The 20,648-nt window shown below is 35.4% G+C and overlaps 1 protein-coding gene across 2 annotated transcripts in view; it reads left to right on the forward strand.

Annotated features, from left to right (window-relative positions):
* Window positions 1-20,648, forward strand: part of FSIP2 (fibrous sheath interacting protein 2) — a 105,029-nt gene that overhangs the window by 36,846 nt on the left and 47,535 nt on the right. Inside the window, exons 16-17 of one of the 2 annotated variants that reach the window (XM_074316197.1) lie at window positions 938-9,896; window positions 11,567-19,161. In XM_074316197.1, the coding sequence (XP_074172298.1) occupies window positions 938-9,896; window positions 11,567-19,161 (16,554 nt within the window). Of the gene's footprint in view, window positions 1-937; window positions 9,897-11,566; window positions 19,162-20,648 lie in introns of those variants that run through there. The other variant, XR_012490587.1, reaches the window with a different exon arrangement.

A 20,648-nucleotide genomic window follows, 5' to 3' on the forward strand; every position in this document is an offset into this window, starting at 1 on the left:
ACCAGCCTTGCAGGCTTTGCTACCGGTTATTGTCTACAGCCTTTATGTCTCAAGTGTACCAATTGAAAAACAGACTACTAGTTTATTATAGGTATAAGGATTTCTGTGAGCCCCAAACAGATTTTCAGTAAGTAAGGAGAGGTATATAGAATTCTACAGATGCATTCAGTGTCCACTCTTATTCCAGTTTAATCTGTGACAATATCATTGACCACTAAGGAAATGGTCATCCAAATTTATTTCCAGCTCAAAATGAGGAATTTTCCAACTTCCCCACCCTTGCTCAGCTCCTGACTCTTTAAGACCCAGTTCTAGCTTAGCCCTTATTTTCTTTCTAAACTAAATGGTTCCTTCACTGCATCATCTTTTCTCAGCCTCTGTAAGACAGTTTGTACAGATACTCTTTTGTTGGATACAAAGCCATTCAATCTCTGTAGCGCATTAATTATTTTAGTGCCTATCAAATAATTCTTAACAATTAGCTGTGCCAGGGAATGGGGAACAGAGATGGCTTATCTTCCATCCTTACATCTTAGCTAGACACATGCCTCTCAAAGCACCCAAATATTTTCACCACATCTGTTTTGAGAAATATTCTGATAGAAATTATCTGTTGTATTTTTAAAATAATTTCTCATGCAGCTCAGCAATAAATGTTGGGTGGGGGGGAGCGGAGAGGTAGGAAAAAAAAACTTCTAAGGGAATGTGAATCAAATGGGAACTTATATAAAATTATTTTATTGTATTAAAAAAATAAACCAACTTGAAGTTAATCTGAAATTCAAAATAGATTCTTTACTATGTTCTCTTCATAACCATGATGGTATCCAGCCTTGCATCATTTGATATAAAAATAAATAAATAAATGTTACCCTCTGTCCCAGAATAGAGTGAGTTCTGATAGGATTTTTTTCATTCCTGTTTGCCTCCTTCCTAGGTAACGCCTGAAGAACTGAATAGTATAATTCAGAATATAATGACCTGGGTTGTGGCTACAGTGACCAGTACATTATATCCAGCCATCACAAAGTATGAAGAAAGGTTGCAAAATAATGCATACACAGTGTCTGATGAGTCTGTCCTCTCTTCAGATAGTTCAAGTTTCTGTAGCACACGCAGTGAAGAGTTTACATATAGAAGCTATGCATCTGCAACAACTCAAACATTTCAGAGAGAGCCCTGTGCGTTTGCAGTTGACAGATCAGTGAGGCGACCAACCTCACCTTTAAAACCACCTTCTGCACATGTGGGAAGAGCAGTTGGAAAAACATACCACATAAAAGAACAATCTATAACATCTGGACTCAAAAAGAATGAAACCAGCATGATATATGCATACCCTAAGCAAAGAAGTTGTAAATCTGATAGCTACCTTTTAGCATCATTTGAAACAGGCACAAAAAAATCTAAGGATGCTACCACTGAAACAGATGGCTTACAGAGTGTAGAATTTTCTGATCAAAAAGCAAAAGCCATGAGTGAAATAAAGAATTTAAAGAATATTTTTGTTAATTTTAAATGTCACTTAAAAGCAGAAACTGAATTAATTTTAGAAAGAATTTTTAAAGAAATAATGTCTGACTTAACACAGGCCATTCCATCTATCTCTTCTGTTACTGCTGAAGTGTTTGTTGATCAAACCGAGCCTGATAAAACAGGTTTGCTCTCCAATACTGATATCTCCTCGGTTGCTTCAGAGATTGTGGAAAATATGCTTGAGAAGCTCCAGTCTGCAGCTGAAAAAAAATGTTTTGAGATGTTTTTACAAGAAGATTTGTCAGTCGACATAAAACCAAGCTTAACACCCAGTGGAGAATATCTCACTCCATCAAATGGAAAACCTTTAGAAGCTTCACTACCTTCACTGCCTATGAAACTCATGTGTGATATTGCAGAGGATATGGTGCATGCCATTTTACAAAAGTTTATGACTCTTGTACCTTGTAAGCAAGATGACCTTCCTCCTCTCGGAGATCCAACTAAACTTTCCTATCAGCAACATATGACAAACCAAACACGTACGTTCCTTAAAAAAGCTGACAAAAAGAAATGTAGTCTTGAAACTGATGAAGCCAATTTAACTCTTAAAGAAGAAATACAAAACTTAATATCAAATATCTGTTCGCAGTCCTCTCTGGTTGGCTATGTAGAGGAAGCAATCAGTGCTATACTAGGGTACATACACACTGAACTTAATAGTGAGAGGCTGATTGCCTCTGAAGAAACGGTAGTACTCCTTCAGCTACTCAATGATATCTTCACTCAGCTGGACCAGAAGCCATTAAAAGCAGATGGTAAAAAACGTAGACGCTCTAGACTGAGTAATGTTTCTGACCCTGAAGGAAAGTACAGAATAACTGGCACAAGGTTACCCAGCGGTCCTAGGTCTAGAAAACCATTTCCACCTGTCAATGTTCCTGGCATGGTCCTGTATTCTGAAGATGATAATGAAGAAATAGACAAAATTGTGGAAAATGTGCTTGATTCATCTTTTAAAGAAGAAAAAGCAAAATCACTAAAACAGAATCCTGAGGATTGGTTTACAAAAGGAAAGACTTGTTTTGAATACAAAAGAAATAGCAGACCATCCACAAAGCCTGCCTCTCCAAGAAGCAAAGTTGCGTTTTATGATGCGGGATTAAAGACTGAGTTACCATGTTTTAATAATCAAGAAATTTTAAAGGAAAAGCCATGTCTGAAAGAAGACATTTTGATTTTCAACCAAGATCAAAAGCATAAAATGCAAAAGGCTTCACAAAACATAATTAAAAGTATTTTAACAGAAATGTTCAAGGGCATATCTTCGGTTCCTCCAGGTCACTTAGGCAGTAAAACTGGGAAAGAAGCTTCAGCTCTTGTTTCAGAAAAACCGCAAGGACTCTCACATCAAGAATGGATGGAACAGATGTTCTCTGAGTCAGAAATTCATACTGTGGCCCAAGAAATAACAGATGCTGTGCTAAATATACTCCATAAGGCATCCAGCTGCATGCCCAGTACCACCAAAAGCCACAGTTCTTCATCAGTTCATCAAACTTCTCTAGATACTTCTGATATACCCCACATGGCCAAGGAAGCATCAAATAAAAAGTCACTAAATATATGGTTTGACAGTGAAAAGAAAATGAAATATTTATCTTCGCTTGACTTACCTCCTACCAAACCATCCCTGTTAAAATCTGAAGAAAGTGAACTTAAACCTATAGGTGATCTTACTGATAAGATCATTAACACAGTTTTTAAAAGGCTGAAGTTACTCATTTATCCAAAATTGCAAATAGGCTCCAAATCTCCACTTGCAGAGCAATCTTCCCTACAATCTCAGCTTAGTACATACACAATTAAAGTGGTAAACATTGTTTTGCGTGCTATCCAGGATGAATTGGAACTTGATAAGAAAAACCGCAACTTTCGGGAAACAGACCACACCAAATCTCCTGAAGGATTTTTTGCTGACACTGATAAATTAGAATCTCTTGTCTCAAGTCTTGATGATGACATTATGGCATCTCCATTATTAACTTGTATTTGTGAAATACTATCAAGTGGGCATCCAGATCAAAGCAGTATTTCACTCCCTTCAGATAAGTCAATGCCTTCAGCTTCATATGGCTCTGACAATGGTGAAAAACAAAACATTTTGCCAAGTAGGCAGGATAAAAAATCTTTTCACCAATATTTGGCTACTCCATGTGCTCTCCATAGTGTCTCTAATGGAAAAGATCTCACAGAGAAGATGAGATTGCAAATAGTAGATAGGATTGGGGAAACACTGTATGACATGCTTCTTAAGCTCATAGGAGCTCATCCTGACTGTCAGCCATCTTGTAGTATGCTAAACAGAAAGACGAAGAACGAGAATCAGCAAAGGGCTACTGAATTGCAGTCTAATATTCAGCTCGTTTCCAAAACAATTTTGGAATATATCCTTGCAAAATTATGTAATATTGACATGGATACCAGTTTCACAAGTTCTGGAATTAAAGTTGTCTCAGAAGCTCCTGATATTGACAGCTTATCATTTGCTTCGATTATTGAGGAAATTGCCAAATGCACAGACATAATCTACAGCATAGTTTCCAGGATGATGGTTCAGAAGAGTAATGAAGAAGGGAGTAAAAATAAGGTAAAAACTATTGCTCCTGTGTCTTCCAAAACAGGGAGGACAAAAGAAATACAGTCAAATAAACTGAAATCTGTGGCTTCAGATATTCTTAATATGGTTTTTGCCAAACTGGAGGGATTTGCCAACGGAAATTTAGAAACTCTGGATTCTATTAGTGATGGAAATAAAAATAGCAGTAAGATGGACTTAAAATGTGAAAGTACCAATGTTTTCACAGACACACATGAAGAACTATTGCAGTCTACTTTATACAAGCATGCAAAGAAGGTATCAAGTAGTATTTTAAAAGCTATTCAAACTGAATTAAATATGAACTCAGATTTGAAGACAAGCATAAAAACTCCACCACGTGAGAATCAAATGCTTAAGAATATAGTCAATTTAATTTTAGAAGCAGTATCCCAAGGTATGTTTAATGAAACTGAACATGAAGAAAGAGGCATTGAAAATTATCGATATAGGCCAACCTATGGAAATTTCCTTCCTGGAGGAGCTGAATCAGATTCATTTCTAGAAGATGCTGAACATACAGAGAACGAATTCACCAGAGAGAGAACATCACTAAGAGAAGAAACTAAATCAGATTCTCTTCAACAATGGGTTCTAGAAAGAACCTTAAACAAAATTGAAGTGAAACTCAAAGAACCACAGAAGTCTCCGATCATTCCCATCATAAGAAATATTTTGAATGAAATTTTTCAAGGTGCTTTGGTCAAGCAATTAAATGTGCTTTCTCTCTCCGACTCTCCTTTAAATAACATTCTTCACAATGTTGATGAGCCAATCGCTCAAACATCTCAATTTTTAGATAAGACGATGGGCCCTTTAGTGTCTGAAGCAGATGTAACCATAGTGTCAGATGATGTTGTTAGAATTGTATTTCATAAACTTTATTCAGCTGCCATGACAGAGAGAAATGCAAGTAAAACCAGGTATAAAACCATCACCTTTTCAACCAATGTTCCTTTTCATGAACACACCTATGAAGAAAAGTCCTCTGTTACTGCGCTGGACAAGAATCCATGTGCTATTCAGTCCAGATTCAATGTTGACAAACAGGCCAACATAAATGTAGTTGAAGATATTGTACAGGCAATATTAACAAATCTAGAAACTTTTACTGCTCACAAAGTAAAATCCCTTTTTTGTCCCCAAATCAACTTCACAGTTCCAATGGCTTTACTTGTTCAGCAGGATAAAAATACATTAAGCAAAACATTATCAGCTGAAGATTCATGTTCCGATGATCGATTTTCTTGCTACTCAGTGGATCATATTACATCAGAAAAGACCAACTCATGCCAACTCTCTTTAAATAAATTAAATACATATGCAACAGAAGTGGCCAGAAAAATTCTACAAACAATCAAACATGAGTTAGATAAAGAAAGGGAAAGTCCTTTCGTAACTCATAACATTGTGGTTTCTGAAGGTATTGCAAGTCAAATTGTTACCACAGTATTAGATATTGTATCGTCTAAAGGCAAATGTGACAGAAACAACTGTGACAAAGAGACGAATTCAGATCGGCAAGAAGGTATTGAAAAGATGTTTGGTAAGACTGAATATCGAAAAGTACTTCAGTTTCAAATACAAGATACCATTGAAGGGATCTTATGTGATATTTATGAAAAAACATTGTATCAAAATAATCTCTCATTTTCCACACCCGCTCTGAAATGCAGCATAGCTGATAAACAGTCTGGAGCAAATTCTGAAATGTACATTGAAGGTGCAAATAAGATTATTCCAAAACTTTCAGTTCCTAAATCAGATGCCATTTTGATATCCAATGATATAGTGGACATCGTTCTTCATAATCTCAGTTCTGCTGTCATGCTTGGCATAAATACAGAGGACCCTACTTCTGCAAGATTGCCCCTTACCTTTTGTGATATGTTTTCACAAGCAGTGTGTCAACAGCCTCCTCTCACGGAGTCAAAAAGTGAAAGAAATACAGAGTGTTTTTCATCTTCAAAAAATCTGAAATCAGCTTATGCTGATGATAGTCAGATAACTGTAGTAGAGAAAGAATACACCAAGAAATCTGCTCCTGACCCATTGGAGGAAAATGCTAACTTCATTACTAAAACTATTTTTAATCGGTTAGAATCTTTTGCCACAGAAAGAATAGATTCGTTAATTACTTTAGCTTTCCAGCCTAAAGAAAAGTTGTTTGTTTGCCCAGAACTGGAAAATCATAAACAAGATGATAGCATCTTTCATGAATCAAATCAAATGCAATCAAATGTGAGGGTTCTGAAAATATCAACTGAAAATATTCTCAGCCAAGAGCCTCCAGGTTACACTTTTGCCAGTTACAGAGAAAAACTTGGATCCACAATTCATCTATCACAAACTAGTCTCAAGGAATATGCTGACATCATTGCCAGTGCCGTTTTGAAGCTTATTAAAAATGACTTAGACCTAGAAATCCAAAAGGTGTATCCGTATCAAAACAATATTTTATTCCAAGAAAACATCATTGTGAGTGAAACTGTCAACAGTCTCTTAAAGATTTTATGTGATAAAAAATCTGTAAAAGAAATTAGTTTTTACTCAGAAGACATTCCTAACTCATTTTCACAATTAACTGTATCAAATGAAATATTGCCGGGGCAAATAGAGCAGGAGGAAAACACCAAAGTCTCTCTGTTTTCCAAGAATCCATTAGAACAAAACGAAACAACACCGGAAAAGGAAAGCCAGAGAATTGTTTTGGAAGACATATTTATGAGAAATGGAGAATCAAAACAAAAAGGAAAAACTGCACTACTCAGTGCAGTGGAAGAAATTTTAAGTAAAGTATATCAAAGAATAATGGAGATCACAGGCCATTTGCCTCCATTTAATGAAATCCCCTACTTTGTATATAACTCTAAAATTAAAACATCAGACATGGCACAAAGAAACTTTCTTCAATCACATATTAACAGTGTGGCAAATGACATAGTTGAAAGTGTTTTGGGGAAAATGTACTCTGTAGTTGTGGCATGCTTATATGAAAGCAATAAAAAAGAAGAAGCATCTGACGACAATGATACCTTACCCAAGAAACCATCGTTTCTTTCAGCCGGGGAAACTAAACAAGCAGGACAACGAAGTACATCCTCTAGATATGTGATACCACAGGTTTATCCTTATGCAGACAAAAAAAGTGTCTCTCTATTGGAAAACAATGTTCTGCAGTATTCATCTCTGCAAGTAGCAAAGGATTTAGTCGAACTGGTTCTCAGTAAGATCACAAATTTTGCCTCATTTCATCTAGAAGAGACCCCTTCCGCTGAAGGTCGTGCTGACGAGTTGCAATCTCTAAGGCTACACAGTTTTAAAGAGAGCCCTAAAGGCAGCCCTCAGCCAGGTTTTAAAACAAGTTTAAAAGCAAGATCAAAAGTTACTTCTTTGCCTAAATTTAGAAGAAAACCACATCTAGGACGTAGTGGTGCTAAGGCCAAAAGCAAGACCAAGTTAAATCCTGTAGAAAAGACTCCAAAGGACAGCCGGTCCAAGACTGCCACTGAGCTGCCACACATCCTGTCAACAGGAGATGCACAAGTCTTACTGGAAACAAAATTGCCCACTTCAGAATTAAAAATGTATGCGAAGGATGTAATAAGTAATATCCTGGAAACAATTGTGAAAGAATTTGAAAAGGTGAAGCAAACTAGAGCAATGGAGAAGGTGAAAGCTTTACCATCCGATGAAATCATGGCAGCAAATAAAATAGTTACTACAGTTTTGCAAGGATTATATGCTATAAGTAATCACAATTTGGCTTATCAGATCAAATTCTCACATCTGGATGGTCACAAACTGTCACAGGGGAATATAGGTACAGGTTCTCTTGCCAAAACACAAGGATGCTTTTACTTGGAAAATGTTTCTTCACAGCTAGAACAGATTTTTCCGAAAGATGGTATATTTAAAAAAATATTTGACAAATGGCAAGCAGAAACAAATGACATGGAAAGTGAAAAATGTGAGCTATGGATGATAGCTGAAAATGTTTTGACCAAAATTTCAATAGAAGCAAAAGAATTAGGATATTCTCTTTCATTTTTAAATTCGCCACATCTTGAGGACTGTGAAAACAGGTTCCATAATAATTTTAAAGGAACTTCTACTAGAAGTGAAGATACCAAAGCACAAATTAATATGTTTGGAAAGGAAATTATTGAAATGGTGTTTGAAAAATTACAGCTCTGCTTTTTGTCCCAGATGCCTACCCCAGATAGTAAAGAAACTCTAGCAAGGAGGAAACAACACATTGCTACTAAAAGTAAATACAGTTTTCCAACCAAGGATATCCTCAGCAGTGTGCCAATCTATAACATGAAGATAAAAGACCATATGTCTTTGGGCTCCAGCAAGCAAATTGTTCAAGAAATTGTCGAAAGAATTTTTAAAATATTCGAGTCATTTGTAGACGTGCAGTTTAAACATATCTCTAAATATGAGTTTTCTGAAATAGTGAAAATGCCTATAGAAAACCTTTTTTCTGTCCAGCAGAGACTATTAAGCAAAACGATGTTGCCAAAATTACAACCACTGAAAATGTTTTCTGATGAATCCAAGTCAAGTACTATTATTTCCAAGGAAAATACACAGAATGCTATTCTACGAGTTCATTCATTCCATTCAGAATTACATACATATGCTGTTAATATCGTCAGTGACATGCTTGGTATAATTAAGAGCAAGGTAGACAAAGAAATAAGCCAAATAGAACCATCTTCAATTAGCATATTGAACGAGAACATTGTAGCCAGTGAGGTCATTGGCAAACTATTAGACCAGTGTACTTATTTCAATGAGTCTCTGATCAAAAACCTTCCAATGGACAGTTCATTCCAAGGAGTGGAAAATATCTACATTGTTAATCAGGTTGAATTAGCAACGGATATGAAAATGCCAATGTCAAAGTTAAAGGAAGTTAGTTTGGGAAATAATCCTCCACAAATCAGTGTACCTGGTTTGGTGTTTTATTCCAAAGAAGACATGAAAAAAAGATATAGGGCTTCATCAAATGTATCCTCATATGCCAGAGACATAATTAAAAGCACAGAGCCAATGGAAAGACCTGATTCAGAAAATACACCACTATGTCCTAGAAGCAAAGTGAAAGACTACAGCCCAACGGAATCTAATTTCAGCCCCTTTGATCAAGCCATAAAAGGACATAGCTCCCTTCCTGCAGACAGTGTCTTACAAAAGCTGATTAAGAGAGCAAATGAATCCACAGAAGAAGAATTAAAGCAAGTTTTGTCATTCATAGAAATGGGAAAAGGTGAAAATCCAAGTGTGTTTCATTATGAGACCCTAAAACCAGTTGTTGAGCCAGACCTAACTCAGACAACTGTTTCTCCACTCAAAATATGTTTAGCTGCAGAAAATATTGTCAATACTGTGTTGTCAAGCTATGGTTTCCCAAGTCAACCACACAGAAATGAAAGCATGGAAACAATGAAACCATTTTTCATATCAAGGCAAAACCCTGCAGGACAAGAGAATGAAGAGAGAAGTTTGCTGGGAATGTGTGATAAAAGAATCAGCTGTATACCTGAAGAGGAAGAAAAACCTGAAGCCAGCATGGGAGATTGTTCTTTATTGCAAAAATGGGAAAGTAAGGGGTACCCAAAGATAAAGGCTCTGAAGGAACTTGAAGTCATTGCTTTTGCTGATTATGAACTGGGTCCAAATGAAATTAATTTGGTAGCAAGACATGTAACTACATGTGTGATCATACATTTGAAGAATTTCAAAACTAGAGGTAAGCAAAAGATAACTTACTTTACAATTTGGCATAATTTAGAGAAAACAGTCTGATATGCTTAAAGGTCACCTAACCAAGAAACTATATTTACTGTTTTTCTGAAAATAGACTTGGAGGTGGGGTACTTAGTACTTCTTGATAAACCAGGATACTAAAAAAAAAAAAAAAAGCGTTATACATTCACCTGGTTTGACTCTGAAAGTATCTCTTGCTCAGTTTCCTATATCTACAGGTGTGAGAAAATGAGGGTACATCAAAGCAGGGGATTTGGGTTAAGCATGAGGTATGAATTCCAAAGAGTTTTTTTAAGTTCTTACGCATGACTTCTTTATAATCATACCAAATACACAGTTAATTGATTGAAGTCAGTGATTCACCTTTTCGAGGTTTACAGTGGAAGTCTTTGCCACTGTTAGTCACAGTTTATAAGAACAGTGGTATTAAGCATCTCGTTTTATTTACATTGCAGTATTCTTAAATTCCTTTTAGGTATAATGCTCCAAACATATTCTTACAAAGTTATTTTCACTCTCTTTCTAAGAAGGCTCATCTATATATGTTAAGTTGAACCATATGTAATAGCCATTTTTGTATGTCCAAGCCTGTTAATTATTGGCAATGTCATAAAATTGAACATAGTGATATTATAATAGCCCTGAACTGGATCAATAATTCCAGTTACTAGCAATTAGTTGCTACATTACCAGTCCAGATGTATCACTTGCCCAATATCCAAATAGGAGACCACATATTACCAGTCCTAAAACCTGCAGGAGGAGGTCATGTCCCATTCTTAAAACTGGTATTTTTTTTCAAGATGGATAGTTGTGTACCTGCAATCGCAAGCTCATAAACAGACTCTCTCCAAGGATAGCATAATTTAACTTAAAGAATTAATAAAGAAAAGACAAGAGAAGCACCATAATTCCATCCCATTGGTATTTAGCTCTTCTATCAAATCAATTCTCTATTCTTAGACATGTCCAGAGCCTTGCAGTGATTTCACTTGTGCTCATTCTTTCACATGAAATATTCTTACTTCACTTCCTTCATCGCAATATGGCCAAATACTTTTGAGCAGTCAAAGCTCAGCTAAAAGCCTCCCACATCCACAAAGAGTGCCTAATTCCATATGGCTGGTTTGGGACAAACTTTGTGACTGACTGCAATCCAGGGGTTAAAGTATTACTGACATTGTCATCTATCCCTAACCTTTGTGGTGTTAGCTCACTTTTATTTCAGTCAAGTTCACAACTCCTTAGCTTCCTAAAAGTAATACACAGTATAACTTTAAATGTTTTGACTACAAATATATTTTTTAAATAATTATATGTCTCTATAGATCACTACAGGCATGCTAGAATGTAACACTAAACTTGGAAATCATTTTTATGCCCCGGATTTCCAGCTTCTTGCTAACCATCTAAGCAAGACAGATTATCAGCACTTGACTTAGAGATTGAATTCTTCAGGGTTATTTTCTCAACTTTCTGGCTAAAATTAAGATTCCACAGATGGGAAATGAATGTCAGAAGAAAACCCAATTTCTTTCCTGACGAGTGAGGTGTTCCAAAGGTGAAATTCATATGTAAATAGTGACCAGTATATTGAATTTTCCATATTTCCCTTAATGCATGCTAAAAATGGTAATGTTTTCTTTTTTTAAGTTCCCAGTGAGGAGAAGGCATCTATTGTTTCTACAGTGTCAAAGAAAAAATACAAATCAAAACAGCCTCTAAGAAGCATATACAATGATTCCTCGCTTTATCAATTTTGTGACCATCTCACTGAGTCGGTCATTTGCCATTTAATTACAAGCATTTCTGATAGCACCAATGATGGCAGAGGAAAGGATAAAGCAAGGGAAAGCCAAAATGCAGCATTTAACAAGATAATTTCAATTGATTCTCAAGTGTTTAAGAACAGGTCAATTGCTATTGGAGAACTTGCTTTAAGAATTTCTGAGACCATTACTGAGATCCTTTTTAATGGTAACATTATAGAACCTGATATTACACAGCAAATGTTGTCTTTAAAGACAAAGTACATTTACTGCCCAGGAGTAGCTGCTGCTGATTTTGATAATATCTTTCAGGATCTCTTAATAGGAGTGATTCATGTACTGTCACAAGAAATAGGAATAACTCATCACCTTGAAAGCAATAGAAAAAATACACCATTTCCCATGCTTAGAAGCAATAGTGTGCCTATTTGCAACAAAACAAACACCATGGAAAGACAGACAGGTTGCCAAGATTTGGAATCATCTACTCACCAAATTGATCATCTCATTCAAAAAAATAAATTACATTACCTGGCATATAAATTAGACAATCCAGTTGGTAGCCTACAAACTTGTGAATACAAAGAAGTAGTCAATAAAGTTTTTAATATTGTTTTAGATTTGTTTTTACCAGATGAACACCCACGTGAGGCTATGGATTCTGACAAAAAAGCAAGAACATTTTTCTCATTCTCAAATGACCAGCGAAGTAATCGCGTACTTGGAAATAACCTAGGGCTCACCCCAAAATCAGTTTTTCTTCTCAATATCGTGTGTGAGAAACTTACTAGAACACTTTTGGAAAAATTCACAAACACTGTCTTTCTTGATAACGGCCCTCTTTCTGATGAAATAGCAGCAGAAGAACATCATCTTTTAAAAATGTTTCAAAGTGTGAAAGATAAAGAATTTAATTATTGTAAGGGAGCGATGGACTGTGAACAATTGCAAGGAGATTGTGTGTCAGACCTTGTGGAAAATCTGGCAGAAATGGATCAAGATTTATTGTCATCAGACTCTATGCTTACTATTATTTCCCACAGCCTAGTTAAATCATTGATGGACAAACTATGTCACAGTATGCAACTCTCCCAGAGTCCACCTTTTGCAAACACTCAGTTAAAATATAGGACAAGAGAAATGCAGTCTAGTTTCTTAAAATCAAAAAGGCCAGAATTAGCAGAATTAAGACAAGGTAAAGGCTTTTTAGGATACATGAGTTATGACAGCAATAACTTGACAGGATCCCTGAAAAATCCCAGTGTGGTCAGCTCCAAAATACAAGCACCATTTGGCAAGAAGTGTTCAGTAAATTGCTCTTCTGTGTCAACACTTGAAAGACAGAGAACAAAGGATATGGATACAATAGCCATCCATAATAAGCTATATATGGGAGCTATTAATACAGGTGTTTATTCAGCTACATTTTTGGAGGAAATCATTTCAGAACTGTTTTTTAATCTCTCTACTTCACTGTGGGCCAAAAATGAAAACATTATTGAGGCCCAGCTTAATGAGATGAATACATTACTTGTCAACAATGTAGTGAATGAGTTTAATAACGCAGAAGTCACTGTTCTACGGAATGCTGAAGAAAGGCTGTGTTTTCCACCAGTCCATAAAGAAACTGTTAGTAGGATTGTTGACTCCATTTTTTATGATGTTTTTCAGAACTATAAATTAAAAGTGTTCTGTGGTGGTAATCTGGCACTTGACACTACCTCAGTAACACAACAAATAACTAATGGCATATTGTTAGAGATTTTAGACTACCAACTCCCATCTTGCTTCAGGGCAAAGCTCACACCTAATTCATATTACCCTCTCGAAGCTGCAATTATATTGCAGAAACTTCAAAATAACCTGAGAGAATTTACTTCCAAACCCAGGTCTTCAACAGGCTATAGCACCATGTTATCACACTCATTTTTAGAAGATATCATCAGAAGACTTTTATCTCAACTCATTTCTCCACCCAGTAAGGCTTGCTCTTTGGGAAAAAAATATTTTATGAGTTCAGATTTTAATGAAATGTCTACCTGTATAGTAAATAAGGTTATATCCGCCATTTCAAGACATAAAATTTGTTTCACTATATATGATAATCAGCATCTACATACAGAAGAAAACCTCCAGAGGATGGTGGATTCTGTGTATAGTAATATTGTACAAACTTCTGAATCTCCTGTTTCAATACAGAAAAGTATAGTCAGCCAAAAACCAATTATGGTTGACCGAATAGCCAGTTTTATTATCCAAGAGATTATTGAAAATCACCTTCAACCATTTTTGTGTGAAGAAGGTTTGCCTCACCCCAATACTCCATTGGATGCAATATCGAACATGGTTCACCAGGTTCCCAGTGAAGTCACAGAGGCACACAGACACCATACACCATTACCCTTAGGTATTTACCCTGATACATTTGTAAGGGAAATTGTTGCCAGACTTTTATCAAAGATTTTCAGTTCAAAGCACAACACTGAAATTGAGCTGGAAAACATGACACAAAAAATAGTAAACTCAATAAATAACTACTTTGACAAAGCTAAAATTCACATTCTATGTGATGACAAAGAGCAATCTTACCCTTCTGTTGATACAGACCTTGTGGATGAACTCGTCACCTCAGTTTGTAGAAATGTTTTCAAACAGCATGGGCTGGACCCTGAGCTTGATAAAGAGTCTGAAGACAGTGAAATTTTTGTAGAAAAAATTACCAATTTAATTGTAGCTGCTATTTCAGATTACCTTCTTCATCCACTGTTTTCTGGAGATGGGACATCTTATTCTATTTCCACAGCTGAGAATATTGTTCAAGATGTTATTAATAACATCAGTAAATCTACCAAGCCAAGTCAGAGTTTATCTCCTTATAACACCTTGCTGCCATACACATTTTTAGAAGACATGATCAGAGTATTATTATCTAGAATCTTTTCTTCTGCATCTAACTTTGTTCCAAAGAGAGAAATTCCAAAAGACAGATCAAGAGTGAATTTCAATGAAATTGCTTCAGATATAATCACTGATATTAGGATGAAAATTTGTCAACATGAAATTCGATTTTCAAAAGATGAAGAAGAAACCAAGTTTGTTTATTCAGAGGATGATGTTCAGCATCTCGTTGACTCAGTATTCACAAATATTTTACAAAACTCTGAGTCTCAAGAATCAGTTGAGCAAAATATCACAAGCAGTAATGATGTTCTTATTGAGAGAATCGCAGGTTTTATCATTAAACATATCTGTCAACAACATCTTCAGCCATTTGTGGATGGAAAGTCATTGCCTTCTTCATCCACATCTCTTGACAATGAGAGAAGGCAGTGGTTTTATGCCAGTGTTTATTCTTCAACTTTTTTGGAAGATGTGGTCTCTGGGGTATTAAGTAAAGTATTCCACAGGGTGTTAGGCATTGTACAAACAAAATCAGTAAGAGATTCAGAAGATGAACTGTTTGATAAAGCTGAAAATCTCATACATTTGATAGCAGAGGAATTCTCAAAAGCCCAAGTTACTATTTTAGAGAATGCTGAGGAACAATTGTGTTTGCCTCCAGTGGAGAGAGATGTAGTGAAAAACATTATTGACATGGTGTACAGCAAATTTTTGCAAGAATATGAAATGGAAATTATGCCCAACAATGATTTTCTAAATGATTTAAAGACATTGGCTGCAAGAATAACTAAAATCATCTTGGCTGAAACTGTTGATTTCCAAATTCATCCAAGTCTTATAGGAAAGCTTCCTTTTAAGTCACACTCCAAACTAAACACTAATGTTTTAACAGAGAGAGTTCAATGTGACATTACTAAATCAAGATCCCAAAGACAGGTGTCCACAATGTATACTACTAAGTTATCACATACTCATATGGAAAAAATCATCACTCAGCTTATATCTCAGATGAATCCACTGGCCTCCAGTGCAGAATGCCCAGACAGTTCTCAATCAGACTTAAGCAATACAGTCATAAAACTGATAAATGAAATCATGTCAATAATTTCAAAACACGCAATATGTATTATTAAACATGGCAATGAAAAACAAAGTATGATTTCAGAAAAAGATATCCAGTCTATGGTTTATTCCATTTATGCTGACCTTTCATATTCAAATCTATACCAGTCTCTTACAAAAGATAAAAAAGATATAAGTAGCATACCTGTTTCAAAAATAGCAAGTTTTATAATAAAAGAAATATTTAACCACCATCTTCAGTCATTTTTATCTGGAGATAAAACTTCCCTTTCAGCTGCAGTTGATCAAAATTATAAACAGAAAGCAAAAACTCCTAAACAAAGAGAGTTGTCTTTCATTGTAAACTCGGCTGTCTTTTTAGAGGAAGTAATTGCTGAGCTTTTATGTAAACTCCTTTATGCATTCTCACATAATGTCTTAGCTGCTGAAAATCCAGATACAGTAAAAGCCAAAATTACTGGCATTGTTACAGCATTAGTAAAATCAATTGTTCTGGAGTTCACCACATCAGAGATTTTCGTTGCAGATTACGTTGATGATGATGTGTGTTTTTCAGAAGGGTATAAAGAAATGGTTCAAAAAATGGTCAACCTAATTTATGAAAAAATATTAGATGAATATGAGTCTCTGATTCAAGTATATAGGGCTATACAAAGTGACACTGTTTGTTTTGGAAGGAAAATATATCATTTGCTATTAGAAGAAATATATGATTATGAGGTGCAATCACTAGTTTCAGGAGAATTAGTGTCTTCTTCCTATTCGTGCCCTCAAGCTGATAAAATCATCAGAAATGTGCTCAATGTCATCATGAAAGATAGTCACACCTTGCCATCATGTATTACTGTGCTGCCTCGTTCTCTTTTAGAAGATATGATTTACAAGCTTCTAGTGCATATCTTCCGTTCAGCTGACACTGAAAGTGAACTTAAAGAGGAAGAGGCTTTACCAGACTATGAGTTTATGAATACAGTTTCAAAACTGACTGATGAAATTATCAAAGAAATTTCTGAACATGAAATCCGCCTTGCCACAGCAGAGGAGAATGCAGAAAGTATGCAATTAGAAATGATTGAGAAATTGGTTGACTCTGTATGTAATAATATTTTGAAAAAATCTGAATTTCAAGCTGACATACAAAAAGATGCAGGCAAAAAAGTAGGCTCATTACTTAGTAACATAGCTGGTTTCATTATGAAGGAAATCATGGACCATCATCTGCAGCCATTTTTACATGGTGAAGAATCCTCTTCCAAGGATTATGACCATGTCTCTATACTTACTAAACCTGGTAAAGAAAAGACGCAGACTTCTCTATATTCAGCTACATTTTTGGAAGATGTAATTGTTGACCTCGTTCACAAATTTTATTCTCTTCCAAGTATTACTGAAGATTCTAAGAAAAAAATTCCAGAGACAGATGTTGTGGACTTGGCTATAAAATTTGCAAACTCTCTGATAAGAGAATTTAGGAAAAATGAAATTAGAGTTTTACCAAATGCTGAAGGAATGTTTTCTCTTCCAGCAGTTGGTAAAGAGTCAGTTGATAAGATATCCAATTTTGTGTACGATCAGTTTTTAGCAAAGTACAAATCTAATGAAATTCAGAAGGATGATAAAAGTAACATTGTAATAGAAATGATTGCTGCTTTAGCCCAGAAGGCAATCTCTGCTTTCAAGATTCAACCACTTTTTTCAGGAGACTGGTCTTCCACATTCTTTTCATTTCTAAATCCAGATAATATCACCCAAAGGATTCAACACCTACCACAGGAAACCTCTACAGAGATAAACAGATGCTTAAAAGGAAACCAACTTACTTTACCAGAACAATCATATAAACACACTTCTCTAACCTTTGACTGGAAAAATTTGTTGGGCACTTTGGAAATAGATAGAGGTAAAATGAACAGAAAGAAAAGTTTCCAAACTGAGGAGACATCAATTAAAAAGGGCGAAGTCCAAGATCCAGAAGTTACTTCTATAACTGGAAGTATGAAATACAACATAGTTAACCTGTTATCAGGGTCAGCTGCACGTATGGCAAATAAAAAGAAAGAGAATGAAAATAAAATGGGAAATACAATTCAAATCAATAATGAGAATGTATCAAAAGTTACTTCTCCAACTACTAGTGTGAAAAGTAAAGACACTCAGAAGCCAGATTTGAGGGTAACACTTAAAAATAATGAAATTGAGAAGAAAAGCAAATTTATTTCAGAAGAAGGAGAGAGGCAAGGTAATGAGATACACACACAAATTCCAGTAGCTACTGATGATACAGAAGATGAAGAAGAAATACCGGGACCAGACTTTGAAATAAACAATGAGAAGAAGATTGACAAAACAAGAGAAAATTCATTTGAAAAAGAAGACAATCCCATTCAATTATCTTCTTTGACATCTAAAGTGAGAAATACAGGGACCACAACAGATAAAACTGAGAAAAGAGTAACCCAAAAGCCAAACATTGAAGAGAGAAAAGAACCTCCACCTCTAGTAGATATAAATGAACAATACCCAGATTATGAACATGTTCAAAATATCACTGAAAATATTTATGACAATATCTTAGGTTATGCTCAAGAATCATCAGCTTATTCAAATCTCCCAAGTCCCTCAAGTGATACGGCATTTCATGTAATTCAAGAGGTTGGTAAGGATTTTGCAAAGTCTGTTACAGCAAAGTATCCATCCCTCTCAATTAACAAAAATCTCCCTGCCAAAGAGAAGAAAGAAGAAAAAGAGACAGAAAAAGAAAGAGAGAGAGAGCGAGAGAATAAAAGAGAGAAACAGAGAGAAAGAGAGGAAAAACAAGAGACAGAGAAAGTGAAAGTTAAGGGGATTAAAAATGAATCTAGTAAACCGGACCGTCCTCAGTACCCACCAAAAAGTAAACCTGGAATTTTTCCTGCTAAATTTTTAGAAGATGTTATCACTGAAATGGTTAACAAATTAATCTTTTCTACCTCACCAGAAACACAAACAGATGATAGATACCAAAATGTAAGTGATGACGAAAATCAAGCTGAACTCTATGACACAGCTATGAAACTTACTGATTCACTGTTAAAGGAGTTTTCAAAGGCTCAAATTAAGGTATTTAGGCCAGATAAGGAAAATCAGTTTTTTCCACCTGTAGATAAAGAGTCATCAATTCCTAACGTACCTCCCAGGCATAAAGAATCAACTACAGATGAAGCATCACCTAGCATTAAGAAAATAACTGTGGATAAAATGTCACATATGCATAAAGTGACTAAAAAACCCTCTCTAAATAAGATATCTTTCTTAGATAAAATACCAGCAATCGATAAAACATTGGTTAACAAAGTTGTTCACGCCTCTCTATGCAATATTTTGAAGGAACATAGATCTCAAGACTCCATTTGTAAGAACATCAAGAGTAATGGGGAAAATTTAGCAAGAAGACTAACTAGTGCAGTGATAAATGAAATTTTTCAACATCAGCTTAATTTGCTATTTTCTGATGAGGTTCCAGCTTCAGCATGTTTGCCTCTGGAATCTAAGGATGTTGTTATAAAGGTCCAAAAGGTGGTTCAAACAGCCAGCAAAGAATGTCAAACATCATCACCATATACTATTATGCTGCCTCATGAGTTTTTAGAGAATGTGATTTCTGCTCTTTTATCCAAAATTTTCTCAACAGTATCCAAAAACAAAGCAGAAACAGCTGAAGGTAAGTGGCTCACAGAGCTGGATTTCCTTCAAATGAAGTTATTAAGTACAGTCACAACAGAGATCGCCAAAGATAAAGATTTGATTATTCAGTATGTGGAATGCTTACATCCCAATGATGATGAAATTATTCAATTAGTGGCTCATTCTATTTACAATAATCTCTTTTCACAGTTTGGAACACAAGAGGTTATACAAAATTGTGTAGCCAGCGGATGTGTAATCGTTTCAAAAACCATAGTGGACTTAGTTCTCCGAGAGGTGGCTGGCAATCAGTTACAGAACTATTTTTCTGGAGAGCTAACTCCACATCAGTGTGCAGAAGTTGACAGTGTTGTTGAAAATATTCTTAAAGATGTTATCCAAACTATCAGTGCTCCCCAGCCTCAACCGTCACGTGCTCATCTACTGCCTTATAACATAATAGAAGAAACTGCTGTGAAATTTTTATCAAAGCTTTTACCTATGTTTCCAAAAGTGGATAAAGAAAGTACCAATTCTCTAGAAACTGAAATGCAAAAAATAACCTCAAAAATACTAAATTCAATACAAGAATTTATCTCCAGAAGTAAAATTAAACTGATACCGCCAGCCAAGAAATTGTCTGCTATATCTTTAGCTGATAATGAAAGTATTGATAAAGTAGTTAATTCTGTTTACAGCGGTGTTTTAAAGCACTCTGGCTCACATACTTGTATATTCAAAGATTTAATCGGTAAGAGCAATGTCCTCTCTGATATAATAGGTTTTTTAATGGTGAAGGAACTTTCCAATTCTGAATTTAAACCTCAAGTAGAGGAAGAAGTATCAAGTTCAGAATTAGTTCTGGAAGCGGTCAAAATTATGGAAAAAGTGGTCAAAATTGTTGATGAATTTAAGTCCCCGAAAAAGTATTCATCCAAAAAACATTTCATGTTGGATGCCATAATTTTGGAGGAAGCATTGGCCTTGTTCTTGGCTAAACTAATACAGTTGCCAAGTGCCTCAAGCAAAGATGGAAAAAACTTATCAAAACCTGAGTTAAATAAAATTGCATCTCAACTGACAAAATCTGTGACAACTGAAATTTCCAGAAGTAATATTAGTCTTGTTGCTACTGATCCTGAAGAACAGTTTTTAAATCCAGAAAGTATAGAAATGATTTCTCAGGTTATTGATTCAGTTTATAGTAATGTACTGCAACAATCGGGAACCCATGAAGACCTTTATTATGATATAAAAGGTACAAACAGAGTCTTCCCTAAAAAAGTGACTAAAAAACCCTCTCTAAATAAGATATCTTT

Source organism: Rhinolophus sinicus, linkage group LG01 (assembly GCF_036562045.2).
Source record: "Rhinolophus sinicus isolate RSC01 linkage group LG01, ASM3656204v1, whole genome shotgun sequence".
Classification (NCBI taxonomy): domain Eukaryota; kingdom Metazoa; phylum Chordata; class Mammalia; order Chiroptera; family Rhinolophidae; genus Rhinolophus; species Rhinolophus sinicus.